The sequence below is a fragment of the Podarcis muralis genome, chromosome 13, assembly GCF_964188315.1.
Source record: "Podarcis muralis chromosome 13, rPodMur119.hap1.1, whole genome shotgun sequence".
Classification (NCBI taxonomy): domain Eukaryota; kingdom Metazoa; phylum Chordata; class Lepidosauria; order Squamata; family Lacertidae; genus Podarcis; species Podarcis muralis.
The window spans coordinates 40,062,377-40,082,047 of NC_135667.1; the positions used below are offsets into that span (position 1 = coordinate 40,062,377).

The 19,671-nt window shown below is 45.8% G+C and overlaps 1 protein-coding gene across 4 annotated transcripts in view; it reads right to left on the reverse strand.

Moving 5' to 3' along the window:
- The window catches only part of LOC114582269 (uncharacterized), a 110,298-nt gene that overhangs the window by 56,017 nt on the left and 34,610 nt on the right, over positions 1 to 19,671 (reverse strand). For all 4 annotated transcript variants that reach the window (XM_028703172.2, XM_077917440.1, XM_028703174.2 and 1 more), the window contains 13 exons: positions 19,412 to 19,483; positions 17,435 to 17,578; positions 17,093 to 17,164; positions 13,751 to 13,894; positions 13,122 to 13,193; positions 12,455 to 12,598; positions 11,071 to 11,142; positions 9,317 to 9,460; positions 7,767 to 7,838; positions 6,104 to 6,247; positions 5,496 to 5,567; positions 3,776 to 3,916; positions 2,753 to 2,824 (listed from right to left, as the gene is read on the reverse strand). In XM_028703172.2, the coding sequence (XP_028559005.2) occupies positions 2,753 to 2,824; positions 3,776 to 3,916; positions 5,496 to 5,567; positions 6,104 to 6,247; positions 7,767 to 7,838; positions 9,317 to 9,460; positions 11,071 to 11,142; positions 12,455 to 12,598; positions 13,122 to 13,193; positions 13,751 to 13,894; positions 17,093 to 17,164; positions 17,435 to 17,578; positions 19,412 to 19,483 (1,365 nt within the window). The remainder of the gene's footprint in view (positions 1 to 2,752; positions 2,825 to 3,775; positions 3,917 to 5,495; positions 5,568 to 6,103; positions 6,248 to 7,766; positions 7,839 to 9,316; positions 9,461 to 11,070; positions 11,143 to 12,454; positions 12,599 to 13,121; positions 13,194 to 13,750; positions 13,895 to 17,092; positions 17,165 to 17,434; positions 17,579 to 19,411; positions 19,484 to 19,671) is intronic.

Consider the following 19,671-nt stretch of genomic DNA (forward strand, 5'->3'; position numbering starts at 1 on the left):
TTACTAATTCTCCCTTTATGGATTCTGTTTTTTTTTTTATCAGCCAATCTCTCAGCAACTTCCGAAAAAAGAAATAAAAAATAAAATAGAGTGGCTCAGAAGAGGGAAAAGAAAGGAACAAGGGGGGGTAGAGAGTAAAAGAAGGGAGAAAGGAAAAGAAGAGAGAAGATGGGAACCACAAAGAAAAAAGAAAAGGAAAGAACAGAGAAGGAGAAGGAATAAATATGGGGGGAGATTAGGGGGGGGATTGTATTGATATGGAAGAGTCAGTGATGGGAGGGAGTCGATGTGTAATGGGCAAAGAAAGTTTTCCTTTTAGGTAATTTCCAATTGAAGTCTGTCTTGGTTTCTTCCAGCCACTTGCTTGGCTTAATCCATATTTGCACGTTATAGGCATTAACCAATGTCACGGCTCTTCTCCCTGCTCTCTTTTTGTAAAACTTTCTGTAAAAACCACCGGGGCTGGGAAGGGAAGGGGAGAAAGGGAAACGCGGGGAGGGGGAGGCGAGGGAGGGGCTTTAAAGGCCAAAGAAGGCAGCAGTCGGGATAGGGGAGGGGCAGCAGTGGAGATAGGGAAATGTATGTTACGCTTGAAATTTAACGTTCCGAAAGTTTTATCAAAAGGTAGTATACAAAGTAGATATTTCTGTCTCTGTCCCTCCTGGACTTATGTTCCTTAAAAGAGTCAATATCAAAGCAGATCCAACAAAAGATCACCGTGGAGCACAGAAGAGGAATCTGCCGTAGCACACAAAGGAAAAAAAAAAGAGGGGGAAAAGGTGGGGGGGAGACTCCGCTTCCGTGTAGAGGTTTAAGGCGGGTTCCGGCCAGGGGCCTCGCCGTCTGAGTCTCTGTGAGGCTTTCTCCTCCCGATGTCTGCAAAATGTCGATGGCGGAAGGTCGGGGGCGGCGAACTACAGGAGCCTCAAGGCTCCGGGCGGAGGGTCGGGAGCGGGGGGGGATCTCCGCTTCCGTCTAGAGGCTCATAGGTTTAAAGCAGATCCCAGAAAAGATCGCCGTGGAGGTTTAAAACAGGTTCCGACCAGGGATTTCACCGTCCAGATCTCTATGAAGCCCTCTTCTCCCGTCGTCAGCGAGATGCCGATGGCGGAGGATCGATGGCGGTGGATCACAGGAGCGTCAAGGCTCCAATACTTTCACGAGGTAGCGAGATAGGAGGAGGGGTACTGGATCGGGCTTAAACCTTGTCCTTTACTGCTCCTTATGAGAGGAGATTTGTCTTATTTGACTTATGAGAGGAGATTTGTCTCGTTATTATTTCGTTATTGTAACCTCCTCTTTTTCCTAGGCGCAAGTTAAAATGTCTTCCCCCGTTCCTGACTACCTCCTCCTTTCCTCCTTCTCGGTGTTTCCCTTAAGCCCCTCTCCGAAGTCTTTCTCTAGCCGCCCATGCAAAGCAAAGTCTTTAAGGTTTCCTCCCGTTTAGATACTTTTTTTTTTTGGTTACTTTTGCCCCGACAAACTCCCGTCGGGGACTTTCCCTTCCACGGTTTTTACAGCAGGACAGTACTGGTTTCTTTGTATCACTCTTCCGACTGAGGTCTCAGCGCCATCTTAAACCCCGTCAAACCAGGTGGACTCCGTAACTCAATCTTTAACCATCTTTCGCTCCCTTGGGTTTGTTTCTCATTTTTTTAGTACAACATAGTTCATTTCACCCCAAGGTTAGCCTCTCTTAAATTAACGGAGGTTTGTCGCCTCTCTCAGCGGGAGCTTAGAGGCATTGCTGAACAGGGTCCGCAGAGCTTACCAAGTGCGCCTCTCGGTCCCGTCGCTCCTGGAACAAATCCACTTAGCTTCGGGCCACTCCGGCGCTGCTGGTAACGCTTCCCTCAAGGGAACCCCCCTTGAGGTTTTGGGGGACGCAGTGCCTTTGCGTATCCCCCCCAGAAACCCCGTTTAGCTCGGAGAAGTCGGAGAGCAACTCCTCCGCGCTCCCATACTGCAGGCGATCCAAACCGGAAGTCCCACAACAAAGTTTGTATTTCAACTTGGAATGTTGCTACAGCAGCACCCCCAGAGTCAAGGACTCTTAGAAATGTCGTTTTCTCAATATATTTGACATCCTAAAAACTAAAGTCCCTGGACAATATGTTTACAGCTGCATCAGAATCAATTTGATTCCCTCCCCCTCTTTCTTTTTTCCTTCTGTGTTGGAACTCCTATTTGGGGACTTCCCTGGCTTTTTTCTGACCCATGTAGGACCAGTCTGGACAGTTAGCCTTGGTGAAGACTTGACGTTTTTATCCCCAAAAAAGTTTTTGATTGAGTTCCACTGAAATGAGGCTGCATTTTAATATTTTAATGTTGTATTTTAATGTTTTTAAACTGTTTTCTAATCAATTATTTTTATATTTTGGTGTTAGCCACCCTGAGCCTGGTCTTGGCTGGGGAGGGCGGGGTATAAAAAAAATAAATTATTATTATTATTATTATTATTATTATTAGCAGAAGCAGTCGCTGCTGCCATAGCAGAAGCCACATAAAGGGGTCTGGAGGTCTCACAGTAGAAAAGGGAAGGGACTGCGACACTGTTATTCTCCTGATGCTTTCTGAACTGGACTCAGAATAAAAACCAAGCTAATTTTCTTTCCTTTCTTTGCGGCGGGTGGCGGTGGCAGTCAGGAACAGCTCAGCTTGTTGAGCGCAGTTCCAAACTGAGGCTTACCCATCGCTAGCACCAACCTCACACCCTCTCCTAGATCTATGCCCTTGTCGTTAAGACGCTCACCCAAAGAGTCCTTAAAGCGTTGCCTCTTGGACAGAGTTATCAGGCAGTCCTTGACGTTTACAATCCCTTCGTCTGGAAGGAAAAGATGAAACAGGACAAAACAATTGAGCGACAGAAGAACAGGGCCATTAAAAAGCAAGAAGAGGTTGGGTTCCTAAAAGTCAGGATCCTGTCTGCTCCTGAAGCAGGCAGAGATTGAAGGCCGATAATATTCAGAGCAGTCGATTTCTCCCTCAGTCTGCAACGGTTTCCTGCTTATGAGGAACATATCACCTGGCCTACGGACCTGCCCTTTTCCCACCTCAGAATTGTGACCCTGCCCGAATTCATTGTGAGCAAGTGAGTATCTTTCTGCTCCAGTTCCCCAGTACAGTGGTACCTCGGTTACATACACTTCAGGTTACATACGCTTCAGGTTACAGACTCCGCTAACCCAGAGTTAAGAACTTTGTTTCAGGATGAGAACAGAAATCGTGCTCCGGTGGTGCAGCGGCAGCAAGAGGCCCCATTAGCTAAAGTGGTGCTTCAGGTTAAGAACAGTTTCAGGTTAAGAACGGACCTCCCGAACGAATTAAGTATTTAACCCGAGGTACCACTGTATATTGAATGGGGAACTCAATTCTAGAACGGGTAACCCAACACGATTGTTGCAAGACAAACATGGTAGAAATTTTAAAGGATTTTTTCAAATCAACAGTATTTTATAAGCTGCAGTAGCCAAACCGTTGGCTCCTTCCATTAGAAAAGGGTCACACTGGCATTTAGTATGGTCTTGGGAAAAGTCCACTCCACGTATAAATTCCTTTCAAAACTGTTTAACTATAATTGCCCGAAGCCAAGGGGGCGATTGAAATGGTTAGGGTCTCAAAAAGAAAAGGAGAAAAGGGGTTTTTTTTATGAGGAAGAACATGAACAGATATCTGGCTCAGCCTGCCATAGACATCGTGTTTTCTGTTGTGTAGCAGAGACTGAACATGCAAAACCAAAACTCATGCTCAGTTTCCCCTTGCCCACAAAACTCACCATTCATGAGCTCCTTTGCAATTTCCTGGAACTCTTCATGTTTCAGGTAGATGCCCAAAGTATCCAGAGTGGACTGCAGCTCCTTTGGTTGCATCCAGCCATTGTTCCCTATGTCGATGATGGTGGCGGCACGCTGTAAGGCTGGAGAGAAGCAAGACTAAGTTCCAATCCAGTGCCAACAACAGAGGCCAGCACACCTGGACGGGCCTATGCCCACACATCTATTTGTACACAATCACAGTACAAATGTATCTAGCCTGACCCTATCATCCACAATATGGAGAGCTGCTTGGACATCATCCTGCGAGGGGTGGGTCAGTCTATTATTGGTCTATAGCATACATTCAACAACAACAACAACAACAACAACAACAACAATTTATTTCTACCCCACCCAACTGGCTGGGTTTCCCCAGCAACTCTGGGCGGCTTCCAACAAAGATTAAAAATACATTAAAACATCAGTCATTAAAAACTTCTTTGACATCTGATGGGAGGGCATTCCACAGGGCGGGTGCCACTACCAAGAAGGCCCTCTGCCTGGTTGCCTGTAACTTGGCCTCTTGCAGTGAGGGAACTGCCAGAAGGCCCTCGGCACTGGACCTCAGTGTCTGATCCCTCCCATTTATGCATAATTCCGCTTTGAATAAACCTGGATGAAAATACATTCCCCCCGCCCTGTGCATTTTACCCTAAAACACGAATTTTTGACCGTGTCTTGATACTTTTTTGAGCCGAGAACTATATTGAGAAATGAAAACCAAAATACCCCCCGAAGGACAAGTATTCTGTATGTTAGTCCAGGAAGCATTCTTAAAAATGCAGACCAAACAAAATCCTCAAGCATCCCTACTTTCAACTTGTCTTGACTGCAGCATAAACATGCTTTGCTCCCCTTCTGTTACGTTTTCCTTAAAAATATTGAATTTCTGCAGAATTCATCATATAACAACCACGTCTGGCTTTCCTATTCCCCCTCCTCCTGTGCAGCTGCTAATTCAAATCGTCCCCGAATCTCATACTTCATAATGTGCTTTCAAAGGGAGGCAACAGGGGGAGAGAAAAAGAGTGAAAGTGGTGAGAAAGATTATTCATGTATGCTAAAACAGCAGCAAGAATGTTACTTGCCCCAAAATGGAAAGAAGCAGAAGTCCCAGCAAAGGAAGAATGGATACAGAAACTTATGGCAAAAGCTTACCAGAAGAATAAGAATAAGAAAGAATACAAATAAGAAATCAAGATAACAATTTTTTAAAATAAAAGAATGGAAATGGTTTGTTGAATATTTACAGATAAATTATAAACAGATGAAAACATTGGCAGGATTATTGTCATAACCTGCAATTTTATAAGAGTATATATTTAAAGGAGTAAAGGAGTTAATTTGGATATGCAGAAGATATTAAAAACAAATTTAAGGAACCGCAGAAAGAGGACGAAGGAAGTCAAGTTTTGAAATGGCAGAATGATTGTAAAATTAGTGAAATGTATGAACCTAAAAAGGATAGAGATAGATAGATGATAGATGATAGATAGATAGATAGATAGATAGATAGAGATAGAGGAAGATGCAAGAAGGCATCTGGGAGGAAATCTGTAGCAGGCAAGAAGGGAAGAGGATGGTTGGGGTAAATGGTGCTCAAATCTACATCTCAAATAAGGACATTTGATATATGTATCCGTTTCACCAAAGAAGACTAGAAAAGAGCACTGAACTTACCTTCCAGTTCAGTGAAATCCTCCGTTTCACCCAATCCTAACAAAAAGTCTTTGAAATAGATCTGCTCATTCTCTGGAGAGGGGGGAAACACTTTTTTTTAGTTTAACGTGCAAGGAAAATATTGGGATAAAGAAAGTACATTGCATGAGATTTAGGTCCTTTCTTGCATCATGCAGATAAAGCCAGAATCTGTGCTAAATGGCTAGTAAAAGATGAAATATCACACTGAGATGGCACTATTAGTTTTAAATTCCTCCACCTCCCACTCTGCCCATTGTGTGCAGGAAGACAATGACTGGGTTGATTTTGTAGGCAGAAGAATCCCTGTACAGTCATACCTTGGAAGTCGAACGGAATCCGTTCCAGAAGTCTGTCCGACTTCCAAAGCATTTGGAAACCAAAGCGCGGCTTCTGATTGGCTGCAGCCAATCCATCCATCCATCCATCCATCCATCCACCCATTCATCCCTAAACAATATGCAGCTTTTCCTCATGTTATCTTGTAAAAGCTTCTTCATTAATCTTGGTGAGGCCCAGGCAATGCCTATGTCGACTGTCTAGGAACAGAGAGGGGCTTAGAGGACGGACAACAGGTAAATATTTCTTACCGTCAGTTTTGACTGATTTGACTATATCGTTGAAAGTTTTATTGGGCAAGTAGAGTCCCAGGCCACCCAGACTTCCCTCCAGCTGCTGAACTGTCATCTTCTTGTTTCTGATGCTTTCAACATGCTTCATGGCATCCCGCAGTGCTGGAGGAGGACAGGAATGGGGAGGGAGGGAGGGAGGGAGGGAGGGAGGGAGGGAGGGAGGGAGGAAGGGCTGCCATCAGTCCCCTTATTCACCGTACTGAGTAGTTCAACTCGCCACATTTCTGCACGAGTTTGCCATTTTGTAATTTTAAAAATCCTCACGAAAATCTGTCAGCGTTTTGAGAAGTTATGGAGAACGGATTTGAAATTCACGGCATGCTGTACGTTGAAAGAAAATTATAGGAAAATGATGTACTGTTGGTATTTAATGTTAGGATATTTCCGTTCCACCTTAAAAAGGGAGCAGGCTGTTGTGTGCAACAAGCCTGCGTACTTCCTGCTCACGGGAAGTTTCTGTTTTGTATATAGCTTTTGTTTCTCTCTGTTGCCTTGACATCGAAGCAGGTAGACATGTTTTTCCTTTGTTCTGACCAACGCTGAATAAATCTGTAAAATATGCTCTCCTGGGTGCATCTTTCGTTGTGGAAACTCTGCGAAAAGGGCGTGCACGAGTCCTGGAATGTGGACAGCTATTTCTGAGGCTCGTGTCACTAATTGACTGATACTGTTTCCACCAGAGACCGGGAGACGGCCTGGAGGCATGATGGCCTTTGTCTCCCTGGCAGTATCCCAACATTTAACCCCTAGTAAGTTGGCAATAATGTGTAAGAGGGGTACAAATATCTGTTGGAAACGTAAAGAAAAAGAAGGGACCTTTTATCATATGTGGTGGACGTGTAAGGTAATAAAAGCATTCTGGGAAATTATATATAATGAACTGAAAAAAAAAATGTTTAAAATAACATTTACACAAAAAAGAGCACATTTCCCCCCTATTATACCCCCCATTTTGTACATAGGTTCAGTTGAAGAACGGCATCGAAAAATTGAGAGAAGTGCACATTTTGGATTGCGGTGTTTCGGCTTGGATATTGGCTGAAGAAGTTTGGGAGTTTCTCATTAAATGCAAAAAACAAAACAAAAAAACCCCTCTGAATTTTCTCCTCTGACTCTAGGCTCAGATCACTCACTGCATTGTGCGGAAGAAGAAGAAGAAGAGTTTGGATTTGATATCCCGCCTTTCACTCCCTTTAAGGAGTCTCAAAGCAGCTAACATTCTCCTTTCCCTTCCTCCCCCACAACAAACACTCTGTGAGGTGAGTGGGGCTGAGAGACTTCAGAGAAGTGTGACTGGCCCAAGGTCACCCAGCAGCAGCATGTGGAGGAGCCGAGACGCAAACCCGGTTCCCCAGATTATGAGACTACCGCTCTTAACCACTACACCACACTGGCTGAGTGTGGAGCAGAGGCTGAGAAACAGGGCCATTCAGTCACTGTTGCTGAATGGGAAGCGAAGGGATGAGGAGGAAAGAGCAGTAAACTGACAGAGCCAAGGCTCTTCTCTCCTCATTCCCCACTTGTTTGTCAGCTGACCTCCCGATGGCAGCGCAATCACAGCCTGCCAACCTCCATGGAGCTTAGGCTCAAGTTCACTTTCCCCAGCTTTCCAAATGCTTACCTATGAATTCAAAAAAGTGTGGGGAATTGAACCAAACCTTCAGGAATTCGATCCCGTCCAGTCTACCTGAACCTTCAACGGATTGAGAGAAAAGGGGAAACAATCAGACAAATAAGTGATCACATAGGAAAGGTGCCATTTGGAAAGTGATCACATAGAAAAGGTGCCAAACAAGTGATCACACAGGAAAGGTGCCATTTAGCTGGTATTTGCCACGAAAGGGGATACAGCCCCTTCAATCAACCACAGATCAGCTCATGGCTGAAAAAAAATATTTTGTAAATTGCCCCACCATTAAAATAATAAAAAAAATGTGGATTTCCAACAGCCTTTGGTGGGGGAGTGAGAGAAGCTGTACATAAAACATATAAATACATGACTAAAGGTGCACGAGGAACATCTCTGTGTTCATGCTGAAAGCGAGGAAAGCTTTTGCATGCATTCTAAATACCGAGAAGCCACCTGCTACCCTTCTGAATGGCAAAAGGAAATATGCCAACAGCCAGGCAACAATGGTGGCCGCAGAAGTTCCCAGCCCCCAGAAGATGACCTTTTCCCACCAAGGACTGGAGTGACGTCCAAGCATTTGCAGCTGGAAACTGAAGCTGTGTGTGCTGTTCCCACTGAAGATGCCAGGAATCCCAGTGGCGAAGTGATGCTCTATGGCGCGATGAGGATACTAGGCCCTGAAGAAAATGGATGAGCCCCACCCAAAGGGAGGTGCTGTTTGTGCTAGCAAAATGCCCATGATTATGGCAGGCTGAATGGTGAGAGAGCCAGTCTAGAAGGACCCTTAAAGGTAAAGGGACCCTGACCATTAGGTCCAGTCGTGGCCGACTCTGGGGTTGCGGTGCTCATCTCGCTTTATTGGCCGAGGGAGCCGGCGTACAGCTTCTGGGTCATGTGGCCAGCATGACTAAGCTGCTTCTGGCGAACCAGAGCAGTGCACAGAAACGCCGTTTACCTTCCCGCCGGAGCAGTACCTATTTATCTACTTGCACTTTGATGTGCTTTCGAACTGCTAGGTTGGCAGGATCAGGGACCGAGCAATGGGAGCTCACCCCGTCACGGGGATTCGAACCACTGACCCTCTGATCGGCAAAGCCAAGGCTCTGTGGTTTAACCCACAGTGCCACCCGCGTCCCCTGGAAGGACCCTTAGATGCTGCAATGCAGGTGTTGTCCCTCCTGCAAAAGTTTACTTATTAAACTTGTATCTGAACTCACATGTGGTCTCCTTTCCACACCTGCTCAGCTGCAGCAATTCTGGAGCATCAGAGACTCCTAAGCTACTTACTGGGCCCTCTCCCAATAGTGCTCTCTCTTGTAGGTTTTGTCAACCTAGTCCACTCCTATTTGCATGCCCTTGCCCCCTTCACAGAGTCCTACCCTGCGCTCAGTTTCTTAAGTCTGAAGGGAGAAGATTAAATGGAGATGGAACCCTAGGATATTAGCCGGAGAAACAAGGAAATACAACCACGTTGGTTGTACTGTTATGAATGATGTCATGGAGGCCTTTGGGAACATATAGAAAATTAATTAAAATCTCACCATCAATGGAGACAGATGTCAGAGCTAGCTGAAGTTCCTCGGCTGATAGCCGAATGCCCAGGATTTCCAGAGCAACTGGCAACTCTTCCTTCTTGATCTTCTGTTTGCAGAGCCCGCTGATTGCGTCAAAAGCCTTCTTTAAAGCTGGCAGAGCAAAGGATCAAGAGCGTTCGTTTTTACACTCGTTCCCATTTCACCACCGGCAGTCCGGAGACAACCGTAAGATGATTTGCAACAGGCTGGTTTTAGGCAGCGAGAACCGGGAGGGGACACATCCTTGAAAGGCGAACAGCTGGCATTAACCCCCATTTGGGCAAACAAGAGGGGATGGTGAAGGGCCATAAGACTATTATTTTATAGTATATTATTTCCTTTTTTATATCCAACCCTGCTTTTTGCCTTTTATCCCTGCTTTTTCCTTTTTATATGTGGTCCCCCAAAAGAAAGAAAGCTTCCTTCTTCCTTCATTAATGTCTGTAACAGAACAAAACTTCTTTCTGTAGCAGAACAAGATGGCCAGTGTGTCCCTTTGCAGGGAGGTGTAAAGACTACAAGGCCATAAAACAATAAACTCTTCTTTTAGCAGAGCAGGGCTGTGAGGGAGGGGCTGGAAATACGTGAAATAAGGAAGTTGATCCAAATATGGAAAAATGAAACCTAATTTTTATGGCATTTCTTGTAAAACACGCGTTTTCTCGGAAATCAGATGACTGTCCATTCTACAGGGTATAAAAAGCTAGCATGCCGGGGGCGGGGGCAGACATCGGGCAAACGCTTGTCTGTACCATTTTTGTCATGACAAAATAAACGATTCTGTTACTGCTGTCATTTTGACTCTTTGAAGCAACTCCCTGATTGCTCCGAGGATCCCAGGAAAAACACAAAACAAAGGAAGGGTCATTCAATGGTAAATGATGGAACTCACCAGGGGCGATAAAGTAATTGTGAGATGCAGGGAAGACTGACCTCACAGGGGCAGAGGTGGTAGAAAAGCAAGAGGGGAGAAACGCACCTGAAAAGACCAGCGGTTGCAAGCCGCACGGTGCAACCCTATGGCAGAGCATGCCTGTATCACCCTGAAGGATGCCCGTATGGGGATACTGAGGGATGCAAGGATGGAAGAGACAGTCTCAACACACCCACACACCCCTTCCATGCATCAGACCACATGTCACAAATTTTCGGAAGCACGTATTTCTACTTCTGTACACTGATTATTGCAATAAAGTTACCGGTACATGAATCTACGGTAAGATAACAACAGAGGCAAGGTGTGACACCCCTTCTGTTGTAAATGTTAGAATACCGGAAGCCAAGACCCAATCTGGGGGCAAACACTCTTTGGGTGAGAGAGCCCCAGCTGAGATTTAACACCACAAAACACGTAGCAAAGAAAATAGTTGGAATTGAATATAGGCTGTAAAACCTTAAAAATGTACCCTTCTGGCACCTCCGATTGCAGACGGGATCCGTTCCGGAGCGCTGGTCGGATCCTGAGGTTTCTGCAACCAGAGGGACTGCTTCTGCGCATGCGCACATGGCAGTAGACTGCTTCTGCGCATGTGCGTGCGGCGAAACACTTCCTGGTTTGCCGCTTTTGCAACCCAAAGTTTACGTTACCCGAGGGTAATGTAAGCCGAGGTGCTACTGTATTATTATTATTAACCCCTTCCCTCATCTGCACATTCACTCAATATTTTCATATGCACTGAAGTATTGTTGGGCAATCAAGATATTGTTTTCTGTGGTCTTACCATCAAATTCTGAGATAGACTGCGTACCAGTTATACTCCTAATAATCTCATCAAAGCCTACAGTCCCGTCTCCTGTAAGGAACAGAATAGCAGAGAAGTAGAGGGGGATAACTTGTACCTACGTGTGGGAAATCTTGTTCTTATTTATTCATTTATTTCATAAAATTTATCTACCGCCTGATTTCTTTAAAACAAAACAAAACAAAAAACAAATGTCCCAAAAGCAGTTCAGAAAAAGAAAACAGCAAAACAATAAAAGCATCAGTTAAGAACAATTAAAAACAGCTATTTAAAACATTAAAACACATGCAAACATCCTACATATCTGGGTAGGCTTGTCCAAAAAAAATGGCTTTTAGGAGGCACCGGAAAGTGTACAATGGTGTCAAAAGGCAGGCGTTCCAAAGCGTAGGTGCTGTCAGACTAAAATACTGATTTCTTATAACTGTGGAACGAGTATTATGTGGCATCTGTAGCAGCCAGAGTTCTGCAGAACGAAGAGGCTGAGTGGGCCTTTGTGGGGTAAGGCGATCTTGCATTTGTTCTTACAAACGTTTCTGCGATCTGTCTTGGCACCAAAAAATAATCAACTGGTTATTATTATTAATCCTGCTCTTCAGCCAAAAAGGCTCCTTGAGCAGCTTACAAATCACCTTTCTCCCTGACATCCAGTTTTCCATGTGAATGATGCTATCGGTATGGTAGACATTCAGATATTCGGTTTTTGCTTGCAGTTGTACAGCCCTAGGCACAAGTTAACTGTCTCAGTGTGTCAGTGTGGGACTTTTTTTGGGGGGGGGAGAGAAGGGTAATGTAACATACTCAGGGCCAGATTTAGGTTTGATGAGGCCCTAAACTACTGAAGGTAATGAGGCCCTTTATACGTCCAGCTGTCCTTTGTCAACAACAAATTGTCGCTGTTTTTTGTGTTGAATATATGCTATATGGTAATTTATGGACCTAATAGGTATCTAAAGCCATTTGCACATACAGAACGTAGGCACCCTATATATAGAAATGAGCAAACCAGTGATATTTTAGGGAGCAGGCTAGCAGGCGGGGCCCATGACTTACATCATAGGAGCCTACACAACACCAAACACTGTTGCTGTATGTAGGATTTATTTTATTGGTTATTTATCTTATATTTTGGAAATGTACATCCAGGTTTTTTTCCTTTACATTTTTTTGGGGCCCCCAAGAGAGTGGGGCCCTAAGCTATAGCTTGTTTAGCTTATACGTAAATCCGGCACTGGAAATACTGACGGCAATGTGGTTCATTAAAGCAGCGAGGGAAAAGGGGGGGGGGGAATGACAGTCCTTTTCCACAGGCTTACAATGCAAAAAGACACAACATGGCCCCAAGCAAGTGTCCTGATCTCACCTGTGACTGGAACTGAGTGGACCAGCTGCTGGAGTTCCTCTGGTGTCAATTTGATGCCCACATTGGCCAAGGTTTTGGGCAGGTCATCCACCTGGACTTGGTCACCTCTGATATTACTCATGGCATTCATAGCGTCCGTCAGCACTGCCAAGGGCAGGAGGGATGAAGATGCAGTTGGTCATTTTTCATTCATTTGGGAGCAAGCCTAAAACTACGGCTAACAAAGGATTTCCTCCCTGCAAGTGGAAAAGTAGCCTGGCCATTTATTGGCAGGAAAGGGTTAAGAGCACACACACACACACACACACACACACGAGACTAACTCTCAACCTCCTATGGCTGATTTGCATTTTATAAAGTCGACTATCAGGGCACGGAATCACAGAATTGAGCATCAGCTTTGAGCTTGAGATTGCTAGGGAATGATGACAAAAACATGTTTTCTGGGAAAGCCTTCCCCAAACCTCCTGCCCCCTCCCCCGATGTTTTGGACTACAACTCCCATCAGCTCCAGCCAAGGGGCAGGGATGATAGGAGTTGTATTCTGGAAGGTAGCAGGTTTGGCAAAGGCTGCCCTGGAACCTGATGAACGGTTCTAGGTACCGCAACAAGGAAAGATCTCTCAGTTGGCACAGAGCCATAAAATAAAAGGCTGGTTTGTCCTTACCCGTTGCTTCCAGGAGTTCTGGTAAAAGCGTATAAACCCTCATGAATTCTCTAAAATTCACCCTGCCGTGACCTAAAAGGCAAAGTGTAAATCAGGAAAAAAAATAGAGCAAATCATCCCAGCCTGTACCAAGCTAATCAAGATTTGGCCCCTGCACAACTGTCTTTTTCTTCAAGCAATAATAATAATAATAATAATAATAATAATAATAATAATAATTTAATTATACCCCGCCCGTCTGGCTGGGTTTCCCCAGCCACTCTGGGTGGCTTTCAACAAAACACTAAAATACAATAACCTATTAAACCTTAAAAGCTTCCCTAAACAGGGCTGCCTTCAGATGTCTTCTAAAAGTTTGGTAGTTATTTTTGTCTTTGACATCTGATGGGAGGGCGTTCCACAGGGTGGGTGCCACTACTGAGAAGGCCCTCTGCCTGGGTCCCTGTAACTTGGCTTCTCGTAGTGAGGGAAGCGCCAGAAGGCCCTCGGCGCTGGACCTCAGTGTCCGGGCAGAACAATAGAGGTGGAGACGCTCCTTCAGCTATACTGGACCGAGGCCCTTTAGTCTGCAAGAGACTGTTCAAAAGAGAATAGCACCTTCCCACCCAGACCCAACCCAGAAGTCTTACTGTCAGCTTTAGCTGTCTTCATCACTTCCTGCAGTAATTCATTGGCCTCTAGGAGATCCAGGGTCTTCAGGGTGGACTCAAGAGCATGGAGATTAAAATGGGCGCCCTTGAGCTTGTTCAGAGCCATACAGGTGAGTTGAAGTTCTATTAAAAAACACACTCCAAAGTCAACACGACATGACAGAACAGCCCTGCACAATGAGGCCACAAAGGGTAGATTTGCCTTGTTCAACATTTATAACCAAAAAAAGAGAGGGTCACTACAACGGCTATGAGCCATGATAATTTTAAAAAGTGGAACTTCTGGTTTTAGAGGCACTCTCCCTCTGAATAGCAGATGCCAGAGACAAAAACCATGGGATGGCTGCTCTGCTGCACTCTACTTATGAGCTTTCCAGGGGCGTCTTTGGTCCTCCAGATGTTTCTGGACTACAACTCCCATCAGCCCTAGCAAACATGGCCAACAGCTAGGGACGATGGGAGTTATAGTCCACCAACATCTGGAGGGCCAAAGATTCCCCATAGCTGATCTAGATGGGCACCGATGGAGACACATAGCACTAAACTATATGAACCTTTGGTCTGATCCAATGAACATGGCAAGTCATGTTTTTACAGTCAAAAGCAAAGCCTTCGCCAATCCTTTCCTGCTCCATGGATACTCCTGTTCTTCCCTCTATTGCCCCTTACACATTCTCCACTACCTATTTTGTCAGCACAGGAAGCCGAGTTGTATGGAGTCAGACCACGTAGCTCAGTTTTGTCTCCACGGACCGGCAGTCAAACCTGGGTTGCTCAGCACGCAAAGAAGATGCTCTACCCCTAACTACAGTATGTCCTTTCTTGCAGGCTGGCCCTTCCTCCTTTCAGGGTTCAATCTCTGACATTCGAAAGAAGGGCTGCCAGTTCCAGACTCTACAAATTCTTTCGATATTTTTTAAATACTGAGAGCCAGTGTGGTGTAGTGGTTAAGAGCGGTAGTCTCATAATCTGGGAAACCAGGTTCGAGTCTCCACTCCTCCATATGCAGCTGCTGGGTGACCTTGGGCCAGTCACACTTCTTTGAAGTCTCTCAGCCCCACTCACCTCACAGAGTGTTTGTTGTGGGGGAGGAAGGGAAAGGAGAATGTTAGCCACTTTGAGACTCCTTAAAGGGAGTGAAAGGCGGGATATCAAATCCAAACTCTTCTCTTCTTCTTCTAAAAAGAAAACCAATCACAGAAAGTCATAGCCAACTTGGGGGGGTTTTCTGCGAGAAGATAAATGAGTGTTGTTGTTTTTCCTATTTATGGAGTTGGGTTGAGGGAATCCAGTTTTGAAGGCTTTGGAATAGAGGTAGGTTAGCTTTGGGAGTACAGTGGTGCCTCGGGTTAAGTACTTAATTCGTTTCAGAGGTCTGTTCTTAACCTGAAACTGTTCTTAACCTGAAGCACCACTTTAGCTAATGGGGCCTCCTGCGGCTGCCACGCCACCGGAGCACCATTTCTGTTCTCATCCTGAAGCAAAGTTCTTAACCCGAGGTACTATTTCTGGGTTAGTGGAGTCTGTAACCTAAAGCGTATGTAACCTGAAGCGTATGTAACCCGAGGTACCACTGTATTATCATTTTAATCATGGTGAAATTGGTTTTACACCATCTCACCAGATCTTTGTTGATTTTCCACCAGAGGGGGAGTGGGAATAGTTTTGAAGATATCGTTTGTTAAGGTTTCTAGTTATTTTATTTATACCCCATGATATCTATTTATTTTTTTAAAAAATGTCCTATATTTATTTATTAAATTCAAATTACACGTTAGTTACCGTACAATTTCAGCACTGTAGTAAAGGTAAAGGTACCCCTGCCCGTACGGGCCAGTCTTGACAGACTCTAGGGTTGTGCGCTCATCTCACTCTATAGGCCGGGAGCCAGTGCTGTCCACAGACACTTCCGGGTCACGTGGCCAGCGTGACAAGCTGCATATGGCGAGCCAGTGCAGCACATGGAACGCCGTTTACCTTCCCGCTAGTAAGCGGTCCCTATTTATCTACTTGCACCCGGGGGTGCTTTCGAACTGCTAGGTTGGCAGGCGCTGGGACCGAGCAGCGGGAGCGCACCCCGCCGCGGGGATTCGAACCGCCGACCTTTCGATCGGCAAGTCCTAGGCACTGAGGCTTTAACCCGCAGCGCCACCCGCGTCCCTTTTCAGCACTGTACATAACATATATTAAATATACGGATTCCCCACATCTGACCCTATACCCTATACCCTATCCACCATTTACCCAAATACCCATATGACTTCGCTCACCTATGTGCGTGATTTCCTTCTCGCTACATTAAAACTCTATCATTGTGTTCATATTTATTCATCACATTAATCAATCCTCTATTCTAGAATCTTTGCATCTTAGCTTAATGAACTCAATCAGTACTTACCCAAAGATTTCCATTGGAGTGATATTGTACAATATATTCTTCAACACACTTCCATTCCTTTCTTAATTCTTGTTTTGATCGCATTGTAATTGAGGCTGTCAGTACCCCATGATATCTAATGTTGGTGTGGCAGAGTTTTAGTTTTGTGATGTTAGCCAATTCTTTCTGGGTATGGCTTGGTGCATTGAGGCACCTAGCCTCAGATTTTGAGCAGGACGTCTATGGCAAAAGTGTCTCACACTACAGTGGTACCTCGCAAGACGAATGCCTCGCAAGACGGAAAACTTGCAAGACGAAAGGGTTTTTTGTTTTTTGAGTTGCTTCGCAAGACGAATTTCCCTATGGGCTTGCTTCGCAAGATGAAAACGTCTTGCAAGTTTGTTTCCTTTTTCTTAACACTGTTAATACAGTTGCGACTTGACTTCGAGGAGCAACTCATAGCACGCGGTGTGGTAGCCTTTTTTGAGGTTTTTGAAGACTTTGGTGATTTTTGAAGCTTTTCCAAAACTTTTCCGAAACCGTGCTTCGCAAGACAAAAAAATCGCAAGATGAAAAAACTCGCGAAACGAACTAATTTCGTCTTGCGAGGCACCACTGTACATGTAAATGAACTGTGAAAAAGACTCTATGAACTGAAAGCGGAGAAGACATGTACCTTCCCCCATTCATTTGTTTGTTTTGTAACGCAAGAAAACATTTAATAAAAATCTTGAGAAATGAAAGAAAGCCATAGCCAAGGTCCTATAACTAAGGACATTCTTACTTAAATAGGTACATATATTTCTCTGAGCCTTTTAAGTGTGAAACTTTTAATATTAAAAAAAAAAAAATGAAAAGAAGAGAAACCCAATCACAATCTTAGCACCTTGCACCTGTGAGTCTTCAAAGCCATATTTGCTATTTTCAGACATGTCTTTGCTTACCTGGATGAGTAATAAAAGTTGCAGTATAGGTTGTTCCTTTGAAGAAGTCCTTCAGATTCACAGTCTTTTTGCCTGAAAGTGGGGGGGTGGTGGTGGTGAAATTTACAAAATATTCCTTGTCCACTCTCCTGGAGGCAATTCCTATTTGCCATAAACAACCTGGCGAGTGGCTATTTGCATGCTTTTATTAATGGCACTATTGTACTCTCCATAACACAAGACAAAAAGACGGTTGTTCTAGGCTCAATGGGATGGCCCCTTTTGCAACTGAATTGAATTCTAGGGCCTTTCCAAGCCAGCCTCACCTCGCAAACACCCCCACTGGCCACAAAAACGACTTACCATCAACATTGCAAAGGGCCAACGCGTCCGATGCCTCTTTTGGGGACAAGATGATGTTGAAGCTGTTCAAGACCACCTGCAACCCTTCCATGCCTATCTTCCCATTTTCCGCCTTGGCAAGGGATTCAAAACCATCCGTCAAGGCTGCAGGGTTCAAGAGGAAGGGAAGAGATCAGGCAGGCAGCAATCCAGAGGGCAGGTTAAGCTAGGTGACAAAGCTATATCTACAGGGCATGGATCTACACCACAATGCTAGCTGATGGTAGCTTGAAGTGGCTTTCGGTTCAACAGCCATCTCCTTCCCCTGGGTTCTGAACACTGCCGGGAACTCTTCTTCAGTGACTATAAAGGTAAAGGGACCATTAGGTCCAGTCGTGGCCGACTCTGGGGTTGAGGCACTCATCTCGATTTATTGGCCGAGGAAGCTGGCGTACAGCTTCCGGGTCATGTGGCCGGCATGACTAAGCCGCTTCTGCCGAACCAGAACAGCGCACGGAAACACCGTTTACCTTCCCGCTGGAGCGGTACCTATTTAACTACTTGCACTTTGACGTGCTTTCAAACTGCTAGGTTGGCAGGAACAGGGACCGAGCAACGGGAGCTCACCCTGTCGCGGGGATTCGAACCGCCGACCTTCTGATCAGCAAGTCCTAGGCTCTGTGGTTTAACCCACAGCGCCACCCATGTCCCTTCAGTGAATATATTTGATGCCAAATAATTCCCCAGCACTCTTTCCCACACACAACACCCATAAGCCTCTGGGCGGGAGCCATGACAGTTAGTGTAAACCGGGGGAAACCAGCCTGTGGTCCTCCAACATCATTGATGGTCAGGGATGATGTGAGCAGACTTGAAGGACAAATTCCTCCCTGGCCCCAAATACTGCAACTGATTGTAATCCACCCACATCGCGAGACTTCCGGGTTAGCGCCATCGGCGAATGGCGGAGTTCCTCCGATAGGAGGAACGGGCTCCTTGGAAATTGGGGCTCCCCGCCGCGGCGAAGGCGGGGGCCAGTTAGAAATCCCAGGCAGAGGAAGGACAAATTCCTCCCTGGCCCCAAATACTGCAACTGATTGTAATCCACCCCCATCACTCAGCCCAGACACTTGAGGTCCAGCTCTGAGGGCCTTCTGGTGGTTCCCTCACTGCGAGGTTACAGGGATCCAGACAGAAGGCCTTCTCAGTAGTGGTGCCCCTGCTGTGGAACGCCCTCCCATCAGATGTCAAGGAAATAAACAACTATCTGACTTTTAGAAGGCATCTGAAGGCAGGCAGCCCTGTTTAGGGAAGTTTTTAATGTTTGATGCTTTAGCGTGTTTTTAATATTCTGTTGGGAGCCGCCCAGAGTGGCTGGGGAAACCCAGCCAGATGGGCAGGGAATAAATAATAAATATAATCACCATCCATAGCAAGGTCAGAAAAGAAACACCACCCAGTGATGGGCAGGAGCCAGCCTAACTATAAAGAGGCTGGGGGGGAGATCCAGCAAGTCCAAAGTGCCAGGTATGAGGCTGGCATTCTTTACTCTGGGAACAAACCTGAGTGAACCAGTTAGGCCCGCCCCCCTAAAGTGCCCACTCCTTGGTCCGGCCGCTATTGGTCAACTCAAATGTTCCCTGGCTGGCTGGAGAGGGTACTATGCCTCCCCTTGTCTCAGGACCCAGCAAGAGACACTGCGGGAGCAGTGGGATGCAGTGGCGTAGCGTGGGGGGTGCAGGGGGGGGGCTGGCCGCACCGGGCGCAACATCTGGGGTTAGGGCAAATCCACGGGTTAGGGGGCGCAAATCCACGGGTTAGGGGGTGCAAATTACTTGCCTTGCCCCGGGTGCTGACAACCCACGCTACACCACTGGTGGGATGCCGCTGTGCTGCAATGTCGCCCACCATTGATGGTAAGCGGTATTGCGGGCCCAGGCTCCATGACCCGCCACTGTGCCACGTGCAATAAACAACCACTTGTGAGGACATTCTTACCTGCCGCTGTTCTGATTTGATCACTCCTCGTCAAAAGCCTCAAGAAATTAATGAAATGTGGCTGCCCAGCTTCTGCAAGTTACAATGGTGGTAAGAAGGGGATTGATTGAAAATGTTGCCATATTAATAAGAATAATAATCCATAACTGCCCTCAAAAAAGAGAGGCAAAACAGATGGGGGCTCTGCAATACTTGAAAGAGATACCCACAATACAGTTATACCTTGGTTCTCAAATGGCATAGTTGACAAACAAATCAGC